The sequence below is a fragment of the Pelobates fuscus genome, chromosome 1, assembly GCF_036172605.1.
Source record: "Pelobates fuscus isolate aPelFus1 chromosome 1, aPelFus1.pri, whole genome shotgun sequence".
NCBI lineage: Eukaryota > Metazoa > Chordata > Amphibia > Anura > Pelobatidae > Pelobates > Pelobates fuscus.
The window spans coordinates 373,762,826-373,786,086 of record NC_086317.1 but is presented as its reverse complement, the minus strand read 5'-3'; the positions used below and the strand labels follow the sequence as shown (position 1 = coordinate 373,786,086).

Sequence of the window (23,261 nt, the reverse complement as noted above, 5' to 3'; positions counted from 1 at the left end):
TGGTCGTTCATCCTGCATAGACATGCAGATCAGCTGTCCGGGGAGCCTTGTGCTCCACTGAATCGTGAATGATTGTTATGAGTTTGATCCACGTTCTGTGATTGTGTTGAAGTGTGAAGGGAACGGTTGTATTCTACTTCTTCCAAGCGGAAGATTAAGCAGTTTGTGCCTATTTATACAGAATCGTGATTTTTCTTCATGCTCTGAAATCAGGTATTCTGTGAAAACTGGTGCAAGTCAATGAATTACACCACACTAAACATGTTTGTAATTGGAAAAGATAAAAACAAATATATTTCAACCCAAATGTCCAGCTAATTTTTGAGCAGTATCACAATTGGGATTGATATTACAAATATATTTTATTATATCTATTATACCTTATTCATTTTATTAATTCACAAATTATGCAATATTAAAAAAAAATAAAAAATAGAAACATGTACAACCATTCTACTAGGTTTGATAAAGAAGACTGACTCCAACATATTTTTGTCATATCTATGTTGTGGAAATCTTAAAGTAGTGAACATTATTTTCGTGCATGCTTTACTGTAAAAATTAATAGATTTTCTTGATAATAATGGGGAAGAAGGCAGATAATACAATTTATCTCTGGTATTTCACCCCGTCCAGACTTTTTAAGTGACAATTGTTCAATTGTTGCAAACAAACGCATGCTGGAGGCAAATGTTGTCAAGTAGGCTTGTTGGGTCACATACTGTGGACGTGCCCCAAGCTTACATCCTACTACTGGAATTCTTTTCTTGATTTAACAAAAGCCATTACTGACCCAACTGTAGCTTTATCACCCAAACTCTGTTTATACAAACAAACCCCTACTGATTTGCCTGAATACAATAAATAAATAAATTTGGGATTACCTTAATTTAGGCTACATCAACCATCCCTCGTTATTGGAAAACCGCTAAGTTACCAACTATAAGAGAGGTTTTACACTCTGTACTAGAGAATAGACGTTGTGAATTAGCATTCAGACTGCCATCTGATACAGTAAACATCCTGAGGCATGAATTTTTCTTCATGTTTTCTTATATTATTGTTTCTTCGTATTGTTTCTTGTTAAATATAATATTCGAAACTTGTTAATAAAAACAGTATTTGATCAAATTATCAGGGATATTCTGTCAGATGAATGGCACGTACTTTGTGATTGCTAGTGCAGTTCATAGATGACATGTTTTCATTGTTTGAAATGTATACTGTTGCCTTGATCCATGTAGGATATGACAGCCAGGGATTTGCTACAGCAGCGATACACTCTACAAAATGGAGACACTGCCTGGCGACAGTCTCCACTTGTTACAGCTGCTCTAGAAGGGAAACTTGTCATCCTTGATGGGATCCATCGTGTGAATCCGGGAACTTTATCCATTCTTCAAAGGTCAGTACATGCTTAGAGGAGGATTTTAAAGCACGTATTTTGTAAATATATTCAAAAAAAAATTAAGAAATCGTGTGTAAATTATGAGTAAGTCAAACTAAAAAGACCACGCCTAATTTTGTAATCTTGTTTTATTTGCTCATAACAAAAACAGAGAATATGAGAACACTGAGCTCAGTAACTTGCCCTTCGGTATATCCCATATCAGGTGTCAAAATAGTTTTTGCTCACTTGTGCCATTACAAAGAGAACATTTCCTGAAGCATATCAGACTGATCATAACTGTAAGGGCAGTCCAGAACCAAAACGCAGGCAGGTTCTCTCTGCACAAGAGACACATTTCAGACTTCTTTGGGACTTATTTTATGTGCTCTGCATTACAATAATCGGCAGAGATGTCCCTCCTAAATGGAGAAACTATTTGATGATTAAAAAAAAAAAAAAAAACCGTTATGAAGAGAAATATATAAAGTGCAATTGTGGGCTAAAATTTCAAATATGCAACAATCAGCAAAAATATTTATATTTCTTAGAAGCATTTACTGTTTTTCCTAATAATTGCTCTTTATTAAACCCTTTATGAGCCTTTTCCAAAAATCCAAAGGCCTTTTTTTCACTTTTGCTAAATGTGTTTTTTTACAATTACAAGTAGTGTGCGGTTGTTGCTAACGTTTGATAAGTGCTAGTATTCCTGTTGATAGCATTGTGGTGCTTGACCGTTCACATACAAGGTAGCAATCACTTTTGTGGGGGTGCCTGTTGTGTTCGGCTGTTTTCATCCGTTCCCCCATTCTGTCCTGTTTTGGGTGTAGGGATTCGAGAGTGCCTGTGTATGGTGTTTAGTCGCTATTAAGTCATGGGTCCCTGTGTGAATTCCCTTAGTATGGTTATCGGTCAGTGACAGTTTTCTGGCCTTGGACTGGACTGCCGTCATTTTGACATGGTTTACATGGTGTATAGTAAGTGAAGGCTAATTGATTTTATGCTAGTTTTATTTTTTAGTGTGGCCATCTCAAGTCTGTGTCAGAGGCCTAGGATAAGTATAGGGTGGATTTAAGAGTAGGAGAGGTTAGCTTTGGGGTTCAGCAAGGGGAGGATAGGAAAGAAGAGGTGAAATGAAACTTCGGAAGTGAAAGTGGAGCTCGATATCCAGCTTGTGTAGTTTTGCCTCTAATTTTGGCCCTCCCTAGTACCAGTAAGGGGTCTCAGGGTAGTACCAGTTGGCTTTGCTCCCATGTCTCAAGGACCTTTCATATAAATGGTCTGAGGTTGATGACTCTAGGGGGTGCTAGGCTAGGGACTGGAGATTTGGTCCCTATGTGGTTCCCCAAACCCACCCCTCTCTGGGGTCAATTATGTGCTAGGGATTGCATGAAGCAAGTATTAGCTTTCTGGATCATTAGAATTCTGCACCTTCCACAGGGAGCTTTTACACACATGCCGGGTACCCCCACTGTCCCCCATCCCATCGCCGCACCAAGAGAAAAGGGGGGGGGGGAGGCCTGGCAGGGAGAAGTGAAGGGAGAAGAGCAGGGGAAGGGATGCCATGGAATGTATGGTCAGGTGAGTATTAGGTTGGCAATAAATTACCCGCTTATCTCATGGGCCTCTTGTGTTGTGGAGTCATCAGTTGGAGTCCGTGTTCTCCTATGTGTTGTGGTGGCGTGAGTCCATCGGCTTAATGCTCCAAAAGGCCTTTAAGGGAAAAGGGCTGCGGGGACTCCCTAGGTCCTGCTGATCATGTCGCTAGGGTCTCCTGCGTCGGTTAGCGCAGCCGCGCCATTCCTGATTGCTGGATTACCTGGGTAGAGCTGGTGCGCTTCTATGTTTACGCGTGGGAGTCCCAGTTGCATAGCAAATCCCTGTGCTTCTGAAACCTCATGCAAGGTGTTGGTTTGCTCGTCTTTGTGTACAATTAGCTTAAAGCGGTGTCCCCAGGCATACCTAAGTGTTTGCTGAGAGAGGGCTTGCGTTAGAGGTCGAAGCTCTCTTTGTTTGTGAAGCGCGCTCGGGGCTAAGTAGATAGAATTGGATTTGGTGTCCCTCTACGTGCAGGTGGGTATCTCTAGCCGCCTTCATTTTTACTTTAACATGAAAATAGTGGAGGCGCACAATGACGTCTCTTGGCTGATTTGCCTGTGCTGAGGGAGTCCATAGGGCTCTGTGGACGCAGTTTAGGAGCAGCTCGGCGGATGGTGCTTCAGGTAGCAGGCCGAAAAATGTTTCCCTGACTGCTGAGTATAGCATGTCTGCTGTAACTGATTCGGGTAGACCTCGAATCCTGATATTGTTCCTCCGAGACCTATTGTTGAGATCTTCATGTGCGTCTTCCAGACTGCGCAGTTGGTCTTGCAGTTCTTGGATCGCTTTATCATGGTTGTAGATAGTGGCTGTTATTTCCTCAATTTTGTCTTCCATTGCAACTATGTGCCTGGTAAGATCTTTAAGACCTTCTTTGATCGGGGCGGGGTGTTTCGCCAATTCCATGTTAGCGTTTATGTCTCTCAGCAGCACCTTCAGGTCTTTCCTGGTAACGGAGGATGAGTCGCGGGTGTGGCTCGGATCCTCTCCAAGTCGGAGTCCAATTCTGGCGGTTCATCTGCACCTGGCGGGCCTCTCTCTGCGCGGTTGCAGAATATTGGGGCTACCGCTGAGCCATGTTTGGATTTTCTCCCTCCGCCTACGGTTTGTGTCTGTGGGGGGTCTCCGGAGGTGGGTGAGGTAGTTCACGGGGATTGTATGACGGCAGTTGGTGCTAGTATAACCTTAAAAGTCCCTTGATGCATCCATCTGCACTGGAAGTGAGGCGCCGCCCCCGTTTGACTGTGTTTTAATACTTTTTAATTAAGGGCAAATTTCTTTAAGGGACTGATAGAGTTGCTTCTCATACCCTATATGTATGCATAACCCCATATTACATAAGAAGAAAATTAAAAAAAAATAAAAAAACACCACATTTTACTTATAATAATTTCTATAGAAGTTGTAACGCTAACAAACCTCTCACGATCCATTTATTAGTTCTGTTTGTTAAAATGCTTCACAAGTCCAGAATTTCAATTATTTTTTTGAATGTTTTAAGACAAATTTTGCAGTGAATGAATTATAGCTTTAAATTAAAGAATTGTAAATTTGGTCTGCTGAGACTGTTACGTTAAAGGGTTGCTACAAACACCTTGACCACCTCAGAGTTTTGAAGTGGTCATAGTGCCCAGTGTCTGTTTTTGCAGAGTTTCACTGCGAAATGCTGCACATACTGAATTTGATCTCTTTGCTGCCACAGGTGTAACTTCCACACTGGCAGCATCATTTGTACCTCTATAGCCAGCCCCCGGAACAGGAATTCTGGGCTTGCTAATCTCAGTTCTGTACATATTTCTGTTCGCAGAGGGGCATTCACTTTCAGACAGAGAATGAGCGTGGGATTGGTATCAGTCTAATGCAGCTCTGCAGAAGTTGGATGTAGGAATCCTACCTACAGAGGAGACCTGGCTCCAGCCAAGTGGGACAGGCTGCAAAATGGTTTGTTCCCTTGCTGGGAAACCGGATTCTTCTACCACCATAGCCACTATAATGGGCTATAGTTATGATGGCTAGAGTACCCCTCTAATATGTTTAGTGGTAACTTTGTAATAGCACTTGTAATGGTCGCCATACAGGGTGGCATGCATCATGAAGTGCATAAGTGGTGCATGTACCCTGTGGTGCGACCATCACAAACAAGTTAGTATCTCCCACTCAAAATGGAGAGACCAGCATTGTTTTACATGCTGAATGCTCATTTTTTATAACACCGTTAAACAAGTTGTTTAATTCATCTGTAGTTTGACTACCTTTGTCCCATTGCAATGTGAGATGTGCAGAAAGAAAGGCCATATAGTTATACAATACACTTTATTCTGTTTTATATATTTGATAAAAATGGAAATATCACTGAGCTTTATTTCATTTTGATATTTGGAATTTAAACTTCTGTGCTCACGTTGCAATTAAAATGTTTTGAAATATTCCATGCCAAATGACTGTAAATTACCAAATTATTATAAATAAAAATAATGTCATCTTTCCATGCCTTTATTCCCTCTCTCACATTACTGAGGCATGTTTTCTCTAGAAATGGAAATGTTGGTGTTAAAGAAAGCATTTAGTTTGAAGTACTTGTGATACAATGGCAGAGAAAGGTTTTATTGTAATTAAACAATTGATTTTCGTTTTTTCCACTTCACTTGCAGATTAATCCATGACAGAGAGCTGACTCTTTACGACGGCACCAGGTTACTTAGAGAAGACAGGTATCAATATTTAAAAGAGGAATTACAGCTTTCTCATGAACAGCTACAAGAGAGGTAATTTTCTACAAAATGTATTGCATTATTGATGATGCATTCAGCTCTCACTGTTAATTGCACATGCTTGAATACTATGCTATTTACAGTGCTTTCGTCCCTTAGATTGTGCCAGTCAATCTTAGTGGGTGTTGCTTCCTGGTAGGGAACCATTGTTATAAATATTTATAGCTTTTCAGTGCTGGCTATGACGCTATTCAATAACTTGCAAACAGACCCAGAGTTGCGCAACGGTTAGTGTATATAATTTCACTGTGATTGTTCTCATTAATATTAGCGTTAATATGCACAAAATAAAGAGAAATACAAATGGCACCAGTAACCAGTCATTCCTGTTAAGTGGATACATTTTCAACATTTCCATTCATTTATTACTAGTACTGTTTTTCTAAAATCATTTCCTTATGTTGACTAAATAATTGATTGACTTTTTTTTACAGTTTTGCTAAGAAGCTCCCAATGTATCCACACGTGTGTTTTTTAGGAGCCCTTTAAAACTTGCTATGGCTTTTTATCACTATTCTAGCAATGCACATTTTATATGTTCTTTCCCTATGCTCTTTCAGTGGCTAGAACAGCCAAATCCTATTGACCAGGCTCCAAATCTCTCCTCACATTGGTTAATGTAGCAGCACTTCCTTCCCCAATGCAGTAGAGACCGTGTATAACACTAGGAAGAGTCTAATAAGGTTTTTTTTTTATCAAATTAAACTATGTACGATATGGTATTACCATTGAAGAATGGATTGGATTACCGAGCCAAATGCGAAAACTAAAAAAAGGGCTAATGCCAATGTAGGTAATTTGGGTCTGTTTTAAACAATGTTAGGAAATACTACCTCAGTGAATGTACTGTTTTATACACCTCAATAACATAGTAAATGGGCATGTGCACTGAAAGAATGTTGTGGTTCTTTTCATTAAATATTTTTGTTAGGAAATTTTTCTTTTCAACCTCAAAAATTCTGACATATAGATATATAGTGAGAATTTTTGTTGAAACTGAATTTTGTCCAGACCACTAGCAGCCAGCAGGCAAATAGTTAATAACCCTTGGTGGTGTGGTGTGTGAGGGACAACCACCAGGCCACTGGCCAGTGCTTGCTAGCTAGTCACCACAAAATGTAAATAACAAAAAAAAAATAAACTTTCTGAATAACAAGCATCTGCAGGAATTGCTGCCCAGTCGCTATTAACATACAACCCCGTGCCCTCAATTTACAGAAGAAGGTCAGACAAATTGAAAAATTCACAATAATTAAATAACGGGGGTGGAAACCCCCAGCCCTCACCTGTGACCATCCGATAGGGACTGTTACAAAAGACAAGGGGGGGCATCTTAATCTGCTCCTTTGCTACCATCAGTGCCACCTGGTGCAGACCGATGTTGGCTTGCCCACCAGTTAGAGTGCTCTGACTGAAATGTTACAGTTTGGGAGAAACTCTTGTAAGGGCTTTCCACACCCTGCTTCCTCCACCTGTGTTGCATTTTTTTTTTTTTATTGTTGGACAGGGGGGTGTCGTGTATCCTTTGTCTCATTTTTTTTTATAATAGCCCCTATTATTCATGTCCCACTTTATTATTATTATTTTTAATTATTATTATTTAAATATACTATGACACCCCTTTCTGTAAATTCTGGTTCTTGTAGGGGGTGTATGTTACTAGCATCTGGACAGCAGGTTTTATAGCTCCCCCATGCCCATACTCTGCATGCTGTGAGTGGGGGCATAACAGCGAAACGGTGGGCAGCCAGTGGCAGCTTGCAGAAATGACTGAATGCATTTGTTAATTATTATTTGCATTTATCCACCATTAACGCACCGGTACAATCGGTCTTCCTAGTGATTTCTAAGAAGTGCGTTGTTGCTGTATTTAGATTGTAACTTGCATTCAATTACCTTGTCCACTAGAACCAGTGTTTTTATTGGCTTCAGTTCAGTGATTTTGCTCTCAGTGGCGTTACATGATGCCATAGAGGACGCAGACAACCTTGCTTTAGATAAAACAGTGAAGCATATAATCTGGGTTCAGTTAGGACATGTAGTCATTTTAACCATTGTAAGCGAATATTTTGCAGTATACGTACAGCAATACATAATTGTGTGTACCTTTTGACACCTGATCATTTTGCATGAAATCCATGTGAATCTGTTAACACTGGGGATTATTGTCTTTGTTTTATTAATAAAATGTATTTCTTTATAAAATATTTTACCAGGAAAGATACATTGAGATTTCTCTAGTTTTCAAGTATGTCCTGGGCATATTTGCATGTCATAGACACGTGTTTCCCTTTTTTTCACAAACGTGTCATTAGTAGGGGCCACATAGTTTAATGACTAATCATGGTAAACTAACGTACTTTTACAAAGTGGAAGTGCAGACAAGTTTATAAATAATACTTACAAATAAAAGACATTCATTGCAAAGGCTGACAGATTTGAGCATGTAGTTGGGGGGCGTTGGGTTGGTTTGCCATCAGCTGGTGTAGATCTTAGAATTCTGGGCATTATAATAGAGCAACAACAGTAGGAGGTGATCAATACTGCAAATTTCTGCTCTAGTAGAAGACATCATTCTATTGGTTTGCTTGGCTGCCATAATAAAGGCAATAACTGTGGAGGTGCACAGTCAAACTGACCACATGTAATGTAGTAACATCCCTACGCATGCTTAGCGTGCATGCTCTGTACCAGGAGATGCTCCTTTGTTCATGTGAGGGTGTACGGCCACTTCATTCATAAATGCAGGCAGTGTTGGATATAGCATTAGTGATGTTCTGCTAAGAATATATTTTCATCTTTAGAATTATTGGTGAATTCAGTGTAATACACTAAATTAACACGTACCTTAAGTTGATCTTTTCATCCACAATATTTATGAAATAGTTGGAATGGCCATCTTCATCCTCAGTAGTTTATTTAAATATATTCACTGTGAAATTCTGGAATTGCATGAGATTTATGGATATAGACTCACAGATTTCGGCCTTGGTTTTAAAAGGTTATCCAGTTTTTAAAAAAAATAATTTGAAAAGCTTATCCAACAATAATACATTGAGGCCTTAGAGGTGTTATAAAATATGTTGACAGATTAGTAATGATATGTGTTAGCCTGTACAGGTATGCATTTTACGCATGCACCTACTGGATTAGGCTTGAAGGATTATTAATCACCAATAGTGAATAACACCTTAAAGTGGTTCTGTCACTCTCTAGTGTTTTCTCTTCTCTTCCTCTTTCACAATCTGTTCTTTTTTTTTTATTCATTTCTGATCTATTTCTTTCTAAAACAGATGACAGAATAGGGACTATTATATGACCTTACGTATGCTGATTGATTGAAAATCCAGTTTATAACTCTTGCCAAACTCTTGTCTAATCATACCCTGTATCTTATGTTGCTACATATCTAATCCATCACATAGGGTATGTGTTTGAGAGTATGTTTTTTTTTTTATGACTGGAATTACTTGGTTTTTAATGTTTTGTTTTGTTTTTTTTTGCCACGGAAACTGTTTACTTACTTTTAATAGCATGTTTTTTTCCACCAATGACTACAATATGTTTTAATAATTGTAGGTCTTTAAATATATTTGAAGATGGTTTGCAAAACAAAGAAATCAGCAACGTTAAAAATGACAATGCAATGTAGCCAGGCAATAAAGCAAAGATTATAGAGTACAATAAATCTACCATTATAGAACAACAAAGAAATAAAACAGAAATCCAATGGCAAACATGTGAGTCTTAAGCCTAGATAGGAAATAACAAGCAAACCATGATGTATGCTAGGAGGATAATTAAACTGGGCATATCCTGAGGCACCATAATAGGCACATTAAGTAAAAACGAGGAATCATTGGTAGGGGTGAAGGGAGTTAGAGTATTTCCACATAAGTACAAATATGGATAGGAGGAGGAAGAGCTCATTTTGGAACCCATGCAGTATTGGTGTTCAAGGGGTCAAAAGAAGAATTGGTGGGAAGGGTAAATAATGTTTCTTCTCTAAAAGCCCACCATGAACTTGTTGTTGCTTGGTTATTGCTTTGGCTTTCAATATTCAACTCACAAGGCCTTTTAGGAATCAGGGATGGGGTTTCAAACAACTATGTACTTCTTTAAGAGAACAGCTGTATGTGTACATCCAAGGATTCCATGATATATTTTGTGATACACCTTTGGAGGGCAGTGATTTTAGGTTGTGTTTGTATGCTTTTGCAGGGGCCAGGTTGGGACAACTCCACCACAAGTTCACATGGGTACCTCTATCTCCACCTAATTCCCAACATCTGTCTGACTTTTTTCCATGCTTTTTAAAGGGTCTTAGTGGAGTAAGGTAGTGGGACTCTTGTACTTGTAACTTTTATGCATGTATCCTACGCTTGGTCTATAGCCTTGTTTAGGTAAGTAACTGTTAAATGCATCTCTACCAGCCTAGAGTGTCCTTTTAATTTCAGCTGGAGAAGTGAGAATTGCAAACTTCCTTTTGCAAAAGCCTTTAATGTGAACCAAACCTAATGCAATGCTATACTACCGATTACCTTGTTTAACCCCTTAAGGACCAAACTTCTGGAATAAAAGGGAATCATGACGTGTCAGACATGTCATGTGTCCTTAAGGGGTTAAACATATATGTGGTTATGAGGCAGTTGTGGTGGAAGATACTTTTTTTTGTATTTTCTTTTTAATCTCCCGCTACACTTTGTTGTTTAACCCCTTAAGGACCAAACTTCTGGAATAAAAGGGAATCATGACATGTCACACATGTCATGTGTCCTTAAGGGGTTAAATGATACGTTTAACATCATTTGGTATTTCTCATGGGGCTGAATGTCTGTTTTTTTTCTTCTAGGTGTATATTTCCCATCCACCCTTCTTTCAGGATTATTGCTTTGGCAGAGCCTCCAGTGATTGGTGGCAACACTCAACAATGGCTTGGTCCAGAACTTCTAACCATGTTTATGTATCATGAAATTAAACCCTCAACCAAAAGAGAGGAGATTCAGATAATGAGAGAGATGGTGAGATAAATGTGTTTTCAGTTGATTTGTTTTCATGGTGGCATTCAAAATTATACATTTAGAGGGGGGGAGAGGAGGGGGGGGGGGGGGGGGGCTAACTACCGGCTGCAGTAATCAAAATAAAGTTTTAGAAATTGTGTTTAGTCTGTTTGCTGCTGTCCACTGAGTATGTGCTTTGCATAGCTCGAAAACACTCACAAACACAATGCAATCCTAATTGGACCTTTAAACATGTATAAATGGTAATTGCTTCTAGAGTGCACTGTTTAAGTTAAAGCCATGCAGCAGTTAAATAAACAGCCATCTTCCAGGCCAAGGTGAAACACACAAAAAATAGACAGATTCACTATGGTAATCAGTAAAGATTCTATTCTGGTTGTAAGGAAGCTCACTGTAGATTTTTGGATACATCCTAAACTGCAGAAATATCTTTACCTTTTAGAGCAGGATTGCTTTTACAATAATGCAATGTATCTGACATGCTGTTGACTAACTTGCAGTTGAATAACTACTTAAAATCTTAGTGCTGATTGCCATAAGCACTCATTGCGATTTGATATCATCAATTAAACACGACCCAGTTATATAATAAGTTGAAAGCATAGATGCCTTGTGTTATATGGTAGAAAGACATTTTCCATATTTCACAGCATATATTTTCAAAGCAGAAAAATAATTTCTGAATGTAAGTTAACTGCTATTATTAGCAAAGCAATCAAAGCCAATAAAGTATTAATAAGCCCTCCAAGCAATATGATTGTTTCTGCATGTAGTGAGTGAAAGAGCTTGTTAAACATAAGACTCTATTGGAAAAATATACACGGACTGAGAAATGTATGGCGTTCTAGAATCAACATACTGCTCTAATTGGCATACTTAGCAATTACTTAGTTTAATGATTGACAGTTAACCATGTGAGGTGGGATCTTAAAAATCAACATACATTAGATGACAATAATAGTAGACATAATCATATGCCTTAATTGTCCATATGTTCCAAGACACATGATGTTTTTTTCTGTTGTATCTTGTGATTGCTGTACTATTACTTATAGCTAGCAATTGATATAACTGATCACGTAGAGAGCAATATACATGACGGTTTTATTTTATAAAGCACAATTCTAATCTGTAATTATAGTGGTGACTCATGCTTGGTTTTATCAACCGTTTTACTGAACTATGGATTTTAATTGTAATCATACAAAATATTTCTAATAGGTTCCAAATGTCCCAAAGGAAGCGGTGGAACAGCTTCTGACATTAAAACATAAGCTACGTAACACGAAGGATCCTACTGTGAGTGTGAACTTTTCAAAGTACTGTGTTGTATATTTGTAATTGTTTAAATGGTATTATATATGCATCATGACTTAATATCACAAATTCCAAGAAAATGGTGGACCCATGATAAAAAAAAATCAGCTAAAAAGTTCATATATACAAGATGTTATAGTTTTTTTTATGTACATTGGAAAGGAAGTTTGGAGACCCTAAGGAAGGTTTTTTTTTTTGTTTTTTTTTTTTTTTAAATAATAATGTTTGGGGAATTATGTTAAGTATTTTTTTACAACCGGTATTTATGTAGATGGAGGGTGACCGTGTGTGGGGGTTGACACTGTAGGGGTAAAGTGTGTGGAGGGTGACTGTGTGTGTGTGAGAGGATGACCGTGGATGAGAGAGCAGTGAATGGGTGGGTGGGTGGGTGGGGGGGTGACAGTGTGTGTGGGGTATGACTATGTGTGGAGGGGGTAACTCTGTATGTGGGAGAGTGACAGTGCAGGAGAGTGACAGTATTTGTCTGTGAGTTTGACAATGTCTTTGTGACAGTGTAGGGCATATCCACCTAAGGCCTAAGATGTGACAGTGTAGGGCTTTTCCACCCTAAGGCCTAAGATGTGACAGTTTAGGGGGCAGAATGTGATGTGTGTTGGGGATGGTGGCAGTATGGGGCGTGACAGTGTGTGGGAAGGAAACCGTGTGCAGGGTGACAGTGTGGAGGAAGGTTGTGTTTTAGCGACAAGCCTCCCCACACATTGAAATACCTCTTTTTTTGGAATCCCTTGTGGCAAGTGGTCTCCCTCACTGGTGGTCTGAAGGGCTTGCCATCGAGTCTGCTGCTGCACCAGGTGCAGAACTGCAGACCATGTGATAGAGGTCTCACCAGCCACTTGCACTTGGCAGTGTCAGTTCCCCATTGTGGAGAGTCTCGCATCAAATGGCTCCTGGTGTTGGGCCCTCAGTCACGTAACAAGGACCCGATTGATTCAGTCTGCCCTAAGGAGAGCTCAAATCATAATCAAGTAAACAATAGGAGTGGCAGTAAATACAATATCAAGTAGCAATTTAAGCAAAGAGTAGCAATTGGAAAAACAAAACAAAATATCAAATATAATCTAAATAGATTTAAGGATAGCTACCACTTACCAAAAAACTACAGTGATCACTGAATTTATACCAATGAATAGAGTGATAAAATAACAACAAAAATGTTACACCAAGAAGGTATAGAGTCTCCTATTAAATTCAACCAAATTGGTGATATTAGGCAGAGCATGCGAAGTATAGTCCTTTCAAGCCCATCGCTCATTAAGGTTATTATAGCCAGTAGCTCAGACATGAAGAATAGAGCAACAAACAGTACCACCTGAGCCGACCTGCCTCTAGATATGTGTTGGAGATAATTCTTTATTGCTATTTGATATGGTATTTACTACTGCTCCTATTGTATACTTGTTTAGTCACTCTTTCTTTTTTGGGAGAGTAGTGTATAATATATATATATATATATATATATATATATATATATATATATATATATATATATATATATATATATATATATATAAATAATGTTATCCTCCTTTTTTCCCCTCTCCAGTCAGCGTGAGGCCTTAGCTGGCCCCCTTACTCGTCTAATGTGAGAAACCGCTTCTGCATACTTATTATATATCATTTTGTTCAGGAGAAATAGGGCTTTCATTTCACATTTATATTTATATATGGAACATAATTTAAAATTAATAAACGTCTAAAAAAGTGTGAGAAATTAAGAAATTTCATTTTTTTAGTTGTGCATGGCATTTTAACTGTGGATATCATAATACTGCTGGCTTTTACTGCAATAAAATACACATAATATCGTGAGTGGTAGAGTTGAACTAATATACATTAGCAAGATATCACCAGGATCAGAGTGCCTGTGTTAAAACAGCCAGAATTGTACCATATTACCTGGTTAATAACAAGAGCACCCTAGGAGCCTGTGCAGCTAGATGGAATTCACAGTGTCAAACAAAAAAGGTAACCACAAAAAGGGGAAGGGCAGGCCTCATACTCATAATTAAAACATTTGTATCCATCTCTCCGCAGGCACAATCTTTGGCTTCTTCATTATCTACTAGACAGTTACTTCGGATCTGTCGTCGACTGTCTCAATATCCTGAGGAGCGTCTTCATCATGCAATCAATAAAGCGTGCCTTTCAAGGTGTGTTGTACATGTTATTGTCTAAGCATAATTATCAATGAAACCACAGGGCAGATAATCACATGTATTAAAGTTTGAACATTATAAATTGTTGTCCATCCATTATTATATCTTTTGAAAAGATTACTGCTACAGTATTATAAATAGATGTACATGATGGGACCAAGATACAGATGCGCATTTGATAGCTGCTACTCTTCCCTTCTTGTCTACTATGATCTTGTCTAAATGTTCTTTTTTATTCTACATATTATTTCTTTTTAAAAAAATTAACATTTCAGTGCCGTAGGCTATAGTACAGAGGTAGGTAACCTTTTGGTAATGCTGTGCCAAAGCAAAACATGAAGTCCCTTAGGGTGCTGGTTCTAATTTGTTTATGTGAGTGGAGAGTTTCTACTTGTGTTATGTATGGGTGCAGCAGCTGCTTTGTGTGGTTTAATTTTTATATATGTGGCTTTGTGTGCTGTTTTTCTTTTGGCGCTGTATATATAATGTGTGTAGGACATCTGTGGTGAGTGTATATGTGGGCCGTGTGTAGTGTTTATGCATTTGAGGGATTGTGTGTATATGGCGTGGCTTGATTGTGCATTTAGTGTGTGTGGGGACTGTGTGTGGGCCACCTGTGGCCTTTTGTGTGTTGGCTGTCTGTGATGTTAAGTATTCGTAGGTTGGTTGCTTGTACTTTTTTTTTTTTAAATTCTTTATTTTTGTAGTGCATAAGCTTAGTACAATCGCTTGTGAGGTACCCCAACGGCAATCCTCCAGCGCATCCTAAAACATATATACAGAGGTACAGGATTGATCTTGCACATTTTTTATAAGGTTGGGTTATGCGGTTTACAGTGTCGCTTGTCGTTACTTAAGCATTTTCATAACATAAATTAAATTAAAATAACGTGGCTTAAACTTTCTGCTCATAGAATAAAATTAAGACGCTGTGTCCAGTGTAATGGTACTTTTACCAGCATACTGGTGTATTTGATTCAGTTTTGGGAGTCGCTTAATTGAAACATGTTTTTATATTCAAACTTAAACATAACGTGAAGTACAGGCTAGGCAAGTTATGAGGTGCATATAACAGTAATGGTAAGGTTAGTCAACTGGTGTACACATGTAAAACAGGCTTATTAACGAGGGGCATGCTGCATACAAGAGATATTTTTGTTAATATTGGGCTGTGACTAACATACTGCAGGGTGAACATATGCTGCTTATGGCTTCATCCTGAGCTTTGAGAGAGTGGTTACAAGTTATGCTATACTTCGATAAGAACTTGAGTGGCTCTAATAAACACTAAGGTAGCCCTAGCGGTTAAGATTAGTCCAGTATACATATGTGAGAGTTCAAATGGGGCATAGAGGGCTGTGTGACCGGGGGTACTATGCCTGGTTTCGAGTCCTATCACCCCAGGATGTCAACCGATGCCTTGTTGGGGCTGTGGAAGTCGGTGCGGCTGGTGCGTTCCGGGGGCGTTCAGCAGGTTCGTGTCGAGAGGCTTCTGGGCAGCAAAGGATGGACTTTGTCGCTGGGTTAGGTGCCCCCATGCTTGTGTGTGTGCTGGCATTTTTGATTCACAGACCTGGGGACGTGTCGGTGCCGGATCTGATCTCCTCCGGGGGTAGGCGGTGGAACCTGGCAGTGTCTGACTCCAGTTGTGGTTTGCCTGCGTCCGGCGTAGGTAAGGCGGTGAGGTGGAACCCCTTGGAGTGCTCTGCTCAGGTAGAGTCGTTGCAGGGGGTCGTGCCTCTCGTGGTGTCCTGAGCTTGTGGGGTGTGCGGTGTATGGTTCGCCGCCTAGATGGGGTTTCTGCCGCAGGTGCCTGTGAGGACTTTGTTAGATGTCTTCGGGGTAAGCGTTTACCCGATCTTGGGAGGGAGTTCATGTGGCGTGGGTTGGTTTTTGTCGGCGTATCATGCATTGGGTAGGCGAAGGTGTCTGGGGCTTTAAGGCTTCCCCTTGCTCCCCTGCTCCGCAGGGTCTGACAGGGACCAATCCGGCCTGGTCTCGGCGCCATAGAGGCGTTGCTCGCATGAGAGGAGGCAAATAGTTGTGGTGCCGGTTCTCGTCCAGCTCCGAGTTTCAGCTTTTCCTGCAGCCTTATCCAAAACTCTTCAAACAGTTGGTCGATGCGGGCTGGCAGGTCATCGCTCAGTAGCCGTGTGCCAGCTTGGCGTCCTTGTGCTTGTCCCCTGCAGGCAGCCGCCATTTTGAGTAAGTGCTGTGGCTGTTTGAGTGCATCGTTGTCCGCCATTTTGGAGGCCCCAACTCCCACCTTGTTTGGTAGGGTCGCAGGCTTGGTCGTGGGGTATGGAGTCGGTGCTTCTCCTCCAGGCGGGGACCGGGATCTCCCCCACCGGTCCATAGGGGGGGGGGTGGTGTGTGTCATTGTCGCTTGCGGCTGTTTGCACGCGGCGGGGAAGCGGCCGTCTTCCCTCGCCACCTCCCAAGGTAGGCCCCATTCTGCCGTTTTGGCGTCCGGTCTTCCCGGTCGTCAGGTTTGGTCTCACCGGGTTCCAGTGGGTGACCCCCATATTGTGGGCTCCTTTGTAGGAGGATTGTGCCATTACAGCCCGAGTAGTTGGCAGATTTATGGCTCTTGTGGCAGGAGCTCCTACAGAGCACGTCCAGCTAGCTTGCCAGTCAGGCTCCGCCCCCCGGTTGCTTGTACTTTTTGTGTGTGTGCTTGGGGCTTTGTGTGGTACAGGCATTTCTTGTTTTATGAACTCTCGCTTTATGAATTCCCGCCTGTATGTACTTTTTCCTGGATATGCCGCCATTTTGTTTCACCCCCATTTTGCGTCAGAGGTCCATGGGTCAGGACCGAGGAGCATGCTTTGGAGCACAAACAATAAAAGAGAAGAATAAGAATTTGTGGCCAGGAGTAGACAAGAAGTCAAAAGACAAAAAGTCTTGCAAGCGTGAGTTAGCAGTAAGGGTGCGAGCAGTAGAAAGGAGAAGGTCACCAGTAGAGTGGAGAGACCAAGAGAGGACATACCTATGAATCAGTGAAGAAATGTAAGAGGAGCGAGAGTTGGTTAGAGCTTTATAGGTATGGGTTAGTATTTTAAATTGACACCTGTAGGATACAGAAAGCCAGTATAAGGATTGACAAAGGGGTGAGGTGTGAGAGGAGCGACAGGAGAGAAAGATCAGCCTGGCAGCAGCATCCATCACAGATTGTAGGGGGGCAGTTTGGCTTCTGAGGAGACCAACTAGGAGAGAATTACAGTAATCCATGCTAAAGATTACCAGAGCATGAACAAGCTCCTTGGCGTAAGAAAGGGATAAATGTGGGCATTGTTTTTAAGGTGGTATTGAAAGCAAAGCAAATTTTAGCAACATACTGGATATGAGGAGCAAAGGTGAGGCCAGGAGCAAAGATAATACCAAGATTACCGGCTTAGACACATAGCTGCTCAGTGTGGCTCACATTTGTTATTTTTTTGCTTTACACTTTGCCTTTGACCCTGGGATTTTTTTACTAGGTGATTATGACTTGCTGTTTTCAGTTATTATGTAATGAGTGACAAGCACTTCCTGTTCTTTTTTTTTTTTTTTTTTTAATTCTTTATTTTTGCAGTGCAGGATTATGTATACATTTTGAATAAACATTGTAAAGGTTAAACCAAGATAAAGCAGTGGATTGTCATACAATATCAGGAAATAGTGCACTGTTTTTTATATATGCGTGACATGGTAGATCGGTATGTGCCAAACGTTTAGTCATATGAACTATTTACAATTAGATTGAGTCTAGTGACAACATTATAGTTGAATGAGAATGTGGTACCCATCAGAAGTATTTATCCTAAATATTGAGCAGGCTAGATGACTGGCTGGGTGTAAAAATTAATTAAACAAAAAGTATGCATGCTGAGTAGGTTAAGGTGTAGGTAACTGCTAGCTGTAACAGCAATAGTTGTGATTACAGTCAATTACTTAACTGACCTGACTGCCTACGATGCGAGCGCGTTTGATTACTAGTATGTTAGGTCGTGTGTGCAGTCAAAATAACTGTGAAGGTGAATGTCAGCTTTTAGGAGTCGATTAGTAACAGGAGTCCACCACTTTAAGTGTGGTTTATAGAGTCCTCTGTACCAGCAGTGACACGTTAGGGTGTCTGCAGGCAGTTCGGGTCTTCGCCTTCTCTCATCCGATGCCCAGTCTGTGGGGCGGTCGCTGATCATGTTGAAGCAGACAGTCTTTCTGCTGCGAGCTGTTTGCTGTGGGAGTGTAGGGCTGTTCTGCATTTGGGAGCCATGTGGCGTCTCTGCTCGATGTTCCGCCATCTTGTGGGGCTGAATGTGTCTGGTTCCTGTGAGTTTGGGCACCGTCCTCTCTTTCCCTTGCTGCTTGCTTATCGCAGTATGTTCCCTGCTTCCACGGGACGGCCGGCGTGCATTTCTTCGTCGTGTGCCGCTTCTTGCAGGGGCGTCGCTTTTTCGCCCTGCCGCCCCGTAGTGTCGGGTGTTTGGTAGGTCTACGGGAGCGGGTTTGTGGTGTAGCAGTTCAGCTGCGGGCCCGACAGGCTCCGATGTGCCCTTTTGCCGTGTTGCCAGTGTAGCCCAGAATCTGGCGAAGATGCGGTCAAGTCTTGCCTGGGATGCTGCAAGGTAGGCCTCTATTGTGGTGCTGCTCGTGTTTCCCGCCATCTTGGGTGCTGCTTCGTTGCGCTGCCTGGTAGGCATCAAGTGCAGAGGTGGGAAGCCTCCTGGGACCGGGATGACCCCCGCCGGTCCATAGGGGGGGGGGGTAGAAGTCCGCCATGCTTAGTGGTTACCAGCGCTGGGGAGCGGCCGTCTCTCCAGCGTCTGGTGCGCTTGTAGGCCGCAAAGGGTCCCAACGGGCTCCGAGTTTGGTATCGTTCAGATCCCCTCGGTCTCCCCCTGTAGCTGGCTAGTTTGCCGGTAGATTCCACAGCGTGGCTGCATGTAAGTGGGATTGTAAGCTTGATGGGCTCAGGAGCTCGTGTAACATGCGTCCATTTAGCTAGCTGGTCAAGCCCCGCCCCCCAGCACTTCCTGTTCTTAAACTACACTGTGCTAATTTTTTTTATAGTTAGACACGTACCAATAAAACATTGATAGTTACATGATCCTCCTTTGGAGATCTCCTATGGCAGTAGTTGAAGAGTGCTGCACCAGTGTTAAAGGGACTCTCCAGGCAGAGTATTTTACTCACCTGGTTCCAGCGCCGGGAGCCTCGTGAAGCCGCGCCCCCTATTTCGTCAAAAGGACGAAATAGGCGGGTGCTAGCAGGGAGCAATCAGATGCTTCCATTTGGAAGCGTCATTGCTCCCTTGTGCGCATGCGTGGCTTCGCCGCACATGCGCACATACTTCATAGGGCGGCATTCATGCCGCCCTCTGAAGTCCTGAGCGCACTACCGCACTACCTCGACTGACAGCTCAGCTCGCGGTATTTGCCCGCCCCCTCTCCTCTGCTGACAGGCTGGAGAGTGAAGGCGCGCACATAGTGCCTTGTCTCTCCTGTATTTTCTCTGAAAATACAGTGTTTACATTAGATTGCCTGCAGGGAGCTATAAATCTCACCTGGACAAATACATTAAGCTGTAGTTGTTCAGGTGACTATAGTGTCCCTTTAACTAGGGTGAATTCAGAAGGGAGAGGTATTAAAAATAGAAATGGGATAAAAATCAGGGGACAAGAGGGCACCAGAGATATGATATAAGAAATGTGTTATGTTAGGAGGAAAAAAAGGGCGTTTGTGAATATATTTTAGGAAAAACTAGGAGAGGTGTGAAAACTATGAGATACGTGTATGGAGGAAGAGATAGATAGATGAATGAGGCTTGGAAGAGTGAGAAGTTTAGAAAAATATAAACGGGGAAGGGAAAGGGTTAAGAATGAATGAAACGAGAATATGGGAATTAGACTGAGAGAGGGAGTAGGGCAAAAAGAGGGAGATTTTTGGACAGGAGACTGGTAAAGAAGGAGGGGGAGAATTGAAAATTGGCATGCTAGAATTCTTTGCACTACCTTGAAGGGATACTCCAGGCACCCAGACCACTTCTGCCCATCGGAGTGGTCTGGGTGCCAACTCCCATCACCCTTAACCCTGCAAGTGTAGTTATTGCAGTTTTTATAAATTGCAATAATTACCTTGCAGGGTTAAGTCCTCCTCTAGTGGCTATCAGACAGCCACTACTGGGACTTCCGGTTTCTTAAACGACTTTTTGGTCGCTTAAACGACGCTGGAAGTCCTCACGCTCTGCATGAGGACCTCCAGCATCGCTGGAATCCCCATAGGATAGCACTGAATAATGCGCATGCGTGAATGCGCATTAGGTCTCCCCCGCTAGCGGACGTCAGCGGGGGAGGAGTGTGGGCGGAGCCTGACCCAGCGCCGAGGGACATCGGTGCTGGATTCCGCTAAGTGGCTGAAGGTTTTTTTTTTTTTGTGTAAATATAGTTTTTTATTGGTTTGGCTGAAGGGGTTATAACCCCTTCAGCTGCATGGGATGGGGAACCGGAGGGAGGGGGCACTGTAGGATCCTCTAGTGCCAGGAAAACGGGTTTGTTTTCCTGGCACTGGAGAGTCCCTTTAATAAAATAGTAACCCTTTAAAGTGAAACATTTTTAGGGACATTTAATACAGGCTACTGAGAGATCATGTTGGTCTTGGGTTAAACCTGCAGCAAAACCCTTACCATGATATGATTTAGAGTTAGTAATATTGATATTAAAGGATCACTATAGTGTCAGGAAAACAAACTCGTTTTCCTGACACTATACAACCCTTAGGTCCCCCCCACCCTCAGGGCCTCCCTTGGTGCTGAAGGGACTTACTCCCTCGGCGCTGGTGACCTCTCTTCCCCCGCCGAAGTCAGCTCCTGAGTGGAGCGGAATGCGCATGCGCGGCAAGAGCCGCACGCACATTCAAACAGTCCATAGGAAAGCATTTCTCAATGCTTTCCTATGGACATTCTGCACGCTAAATGCGATTTTCATATCCAGCGTCCCAGAAGCGCCTCTAGCGGCTGTCAGGGAGAGAGGCTGGAAACTGCTATGTTTACAGGTGAAGGGTTAAAACCTGAGGGACCTGGCACCCAGACCACTTCATTGAGCTGAAGTGGTCTGGGTGACTATAGTGTCCCTTTAATACCTTTACGAAAAGTCCCTGCAAAATGTAACATTAATCACATTGTACAAAGATAGATATGTGTCCTTTGTTAATATTCATGATTTAAATGTATATTGATGTAAGCCATTGTTCAAATAAAGCATATCTGTGATAATTATATAATTCAAGCTATATTAGATGTTTTCTAGTGTAATAAAATATTTATGGTCACTTTCCTTTGAATTACTCCCTTGGGTTGTGGTATGTTATTTCTTATTTTAGTGGTATGGACTGATATTATCCTACATGGGAATTGTATGATAGTTTTCCAAATTAAAAGGCTGCTTTACAACTGTGATAAAGTTGGTTGTAAATGTAGTTTTACATGTATCAAGAGATATATATGTGGGTTAATCCTGAAACACTGCCACTCATTGCCTGGCAGTTGTGCAGCCAATAAACAGTAAGTTACTCTCCAGCATGTCAGCTGTTGCTTGATAATCCACGAGCAGAGGATCGTGGGAGTTATCTGATATCTGCCATTTTAATTGGTCAGTCCTACTCCAATCAATCCCAAGATGCTATGCAAAATATACTTTAATATATAATTAGGCGCCTTCCTTTGCAAATGAAAGTTACAGAGATGCTTATTAACAGTATTTTTGTATATTTTTCATGTATTAGATTTTTACCCACTCTGGCACGATCGGCTCTACAGAAAAACTTGAAAGACTCTGGGATTGAGGAAGCGATTGAAGATTTGGACACGACAACAGACAAAGACTACAGCTGTATGATATTTAATCACAGTGATTTTTATAACCCTTCTTCTATAACTAGTCTCAGTGTTAAGTATGTTTAATCTCTGCTTGGGCTCTTGAGTTGGCTCCTAACAAGATATGTGTCTGGAACATGTCAGGTTTGAGCACAACTCAGTCAAACAGTAATAAACCTATCTGTGATCAGACAAGCCCTTAAAAGCAGGGCTCTTTTTAGACATTCTTCTTACACAGAACACATATACTGCACAGATATGCGGTGTATATATACGTACGTCCATTATACAGAAACCAATAAAGAAATATTTGGATCTTACTTGGTGGACCCAGTGGAATACTTCCACCTGCTGGCTAGTCGTTGAAGTGCCTCAGTTCTGCTCATTCTCACTTTTTTCAATTACAGCCTTTCAACATGGTGCTGTGTGAATTGGCTTGATAAAAAGGGTGACATTCAGAATTGTATGAGGGAAATGTGTATTGATAATGCAGATAATGAAACATGATAAAATATTATTTTTAAAGAAAATTGCGTTACTATTTACTGGAAGAACACCCTCCTTGGTACTGGCATATTGCTCATACACACTCTACTATTAGAACAAAACAATTTGGAGGCTAAATATGATCTACATGCACATTCAAAGACATGTGAATGATGTCAAGCATTGTTAAAGAATTACATATCATCGATTCTATAATGCATGTAGCTGACATTTGCTAGCAATTAAACCTGCAGTCTAAGAAAAATATAGGAAGTAATATTTTGTGGTAAATAAAAATAGTGAAGGGTAGCTGGTACAATGGAATAAATGTTCATTGCAAATGTCCTTGAGAACTTCAAAATCTACTTTGGATGCATTGGGTCAAATGTCATATATTGGTTTTAGTCTTCAAGGGGGCATTGTAGCAGCAGTAGCTGTCCACTTAATGATTATGAATGGAACTTGAAACACATCTGACTCAGTGTAACATTCGTTATTCATCTATATTTAATGTAGGTGAAATCAATTCTGGCATACTGAGGGTTGGCAGTGTTACCGTACCTGTATTTAGTCCAGACGAGAAGATAAAAGTGCCAGATGTTCTGTTTTATGAAAACAAGCAGGTAACTATTACTGTCTCTAACATTGCATG

At 41.2% G+C, this 23,261-nt stretch overlaps 1 protein-coding gene across 1 annotated transcript in view; it reads left to right on the top strand.

Annotated features, from left to right (window-relative positions):
- VWA8 (von Willebrand factor A domain containing 8) overlaps window positions 1-23,261 on the top strand; it is a 376,054-nt gene that overhangs the window by 99,232 nt on the left and 253,561 nt on the right. Inside the window, exons 14-20 of the mRNA XM_063425968.1 lie at window positions 1,245-1,405; window positions 5,638-5,751; window positions 10,610-10,778; window positions 12,000-12,077; window positions 14,151-14,266; window positions 22,033-22,139; window positions 23,126-23,232. Coding sequence (XP_063282038.1) covers window positions 1,245-1,405; window positions 5,638-5,751; window positions 10,610-10,778; window positions 12,000-12,077; window positions 14,151-14,266; window positions 22,033-22,139; window positions 23,126-23,232 — 852 coding nt within the window. The remainder of the gene's footprint in view (window positions 1-1,244; window positions 1,406-5,637; window positions 5,752-10,609; window positions 10,779-11,999; window positions 12,078-14,150; window positions 14,267-22,032; window positions 22,140-23,125; window positions 23,233-23,261) is intronic.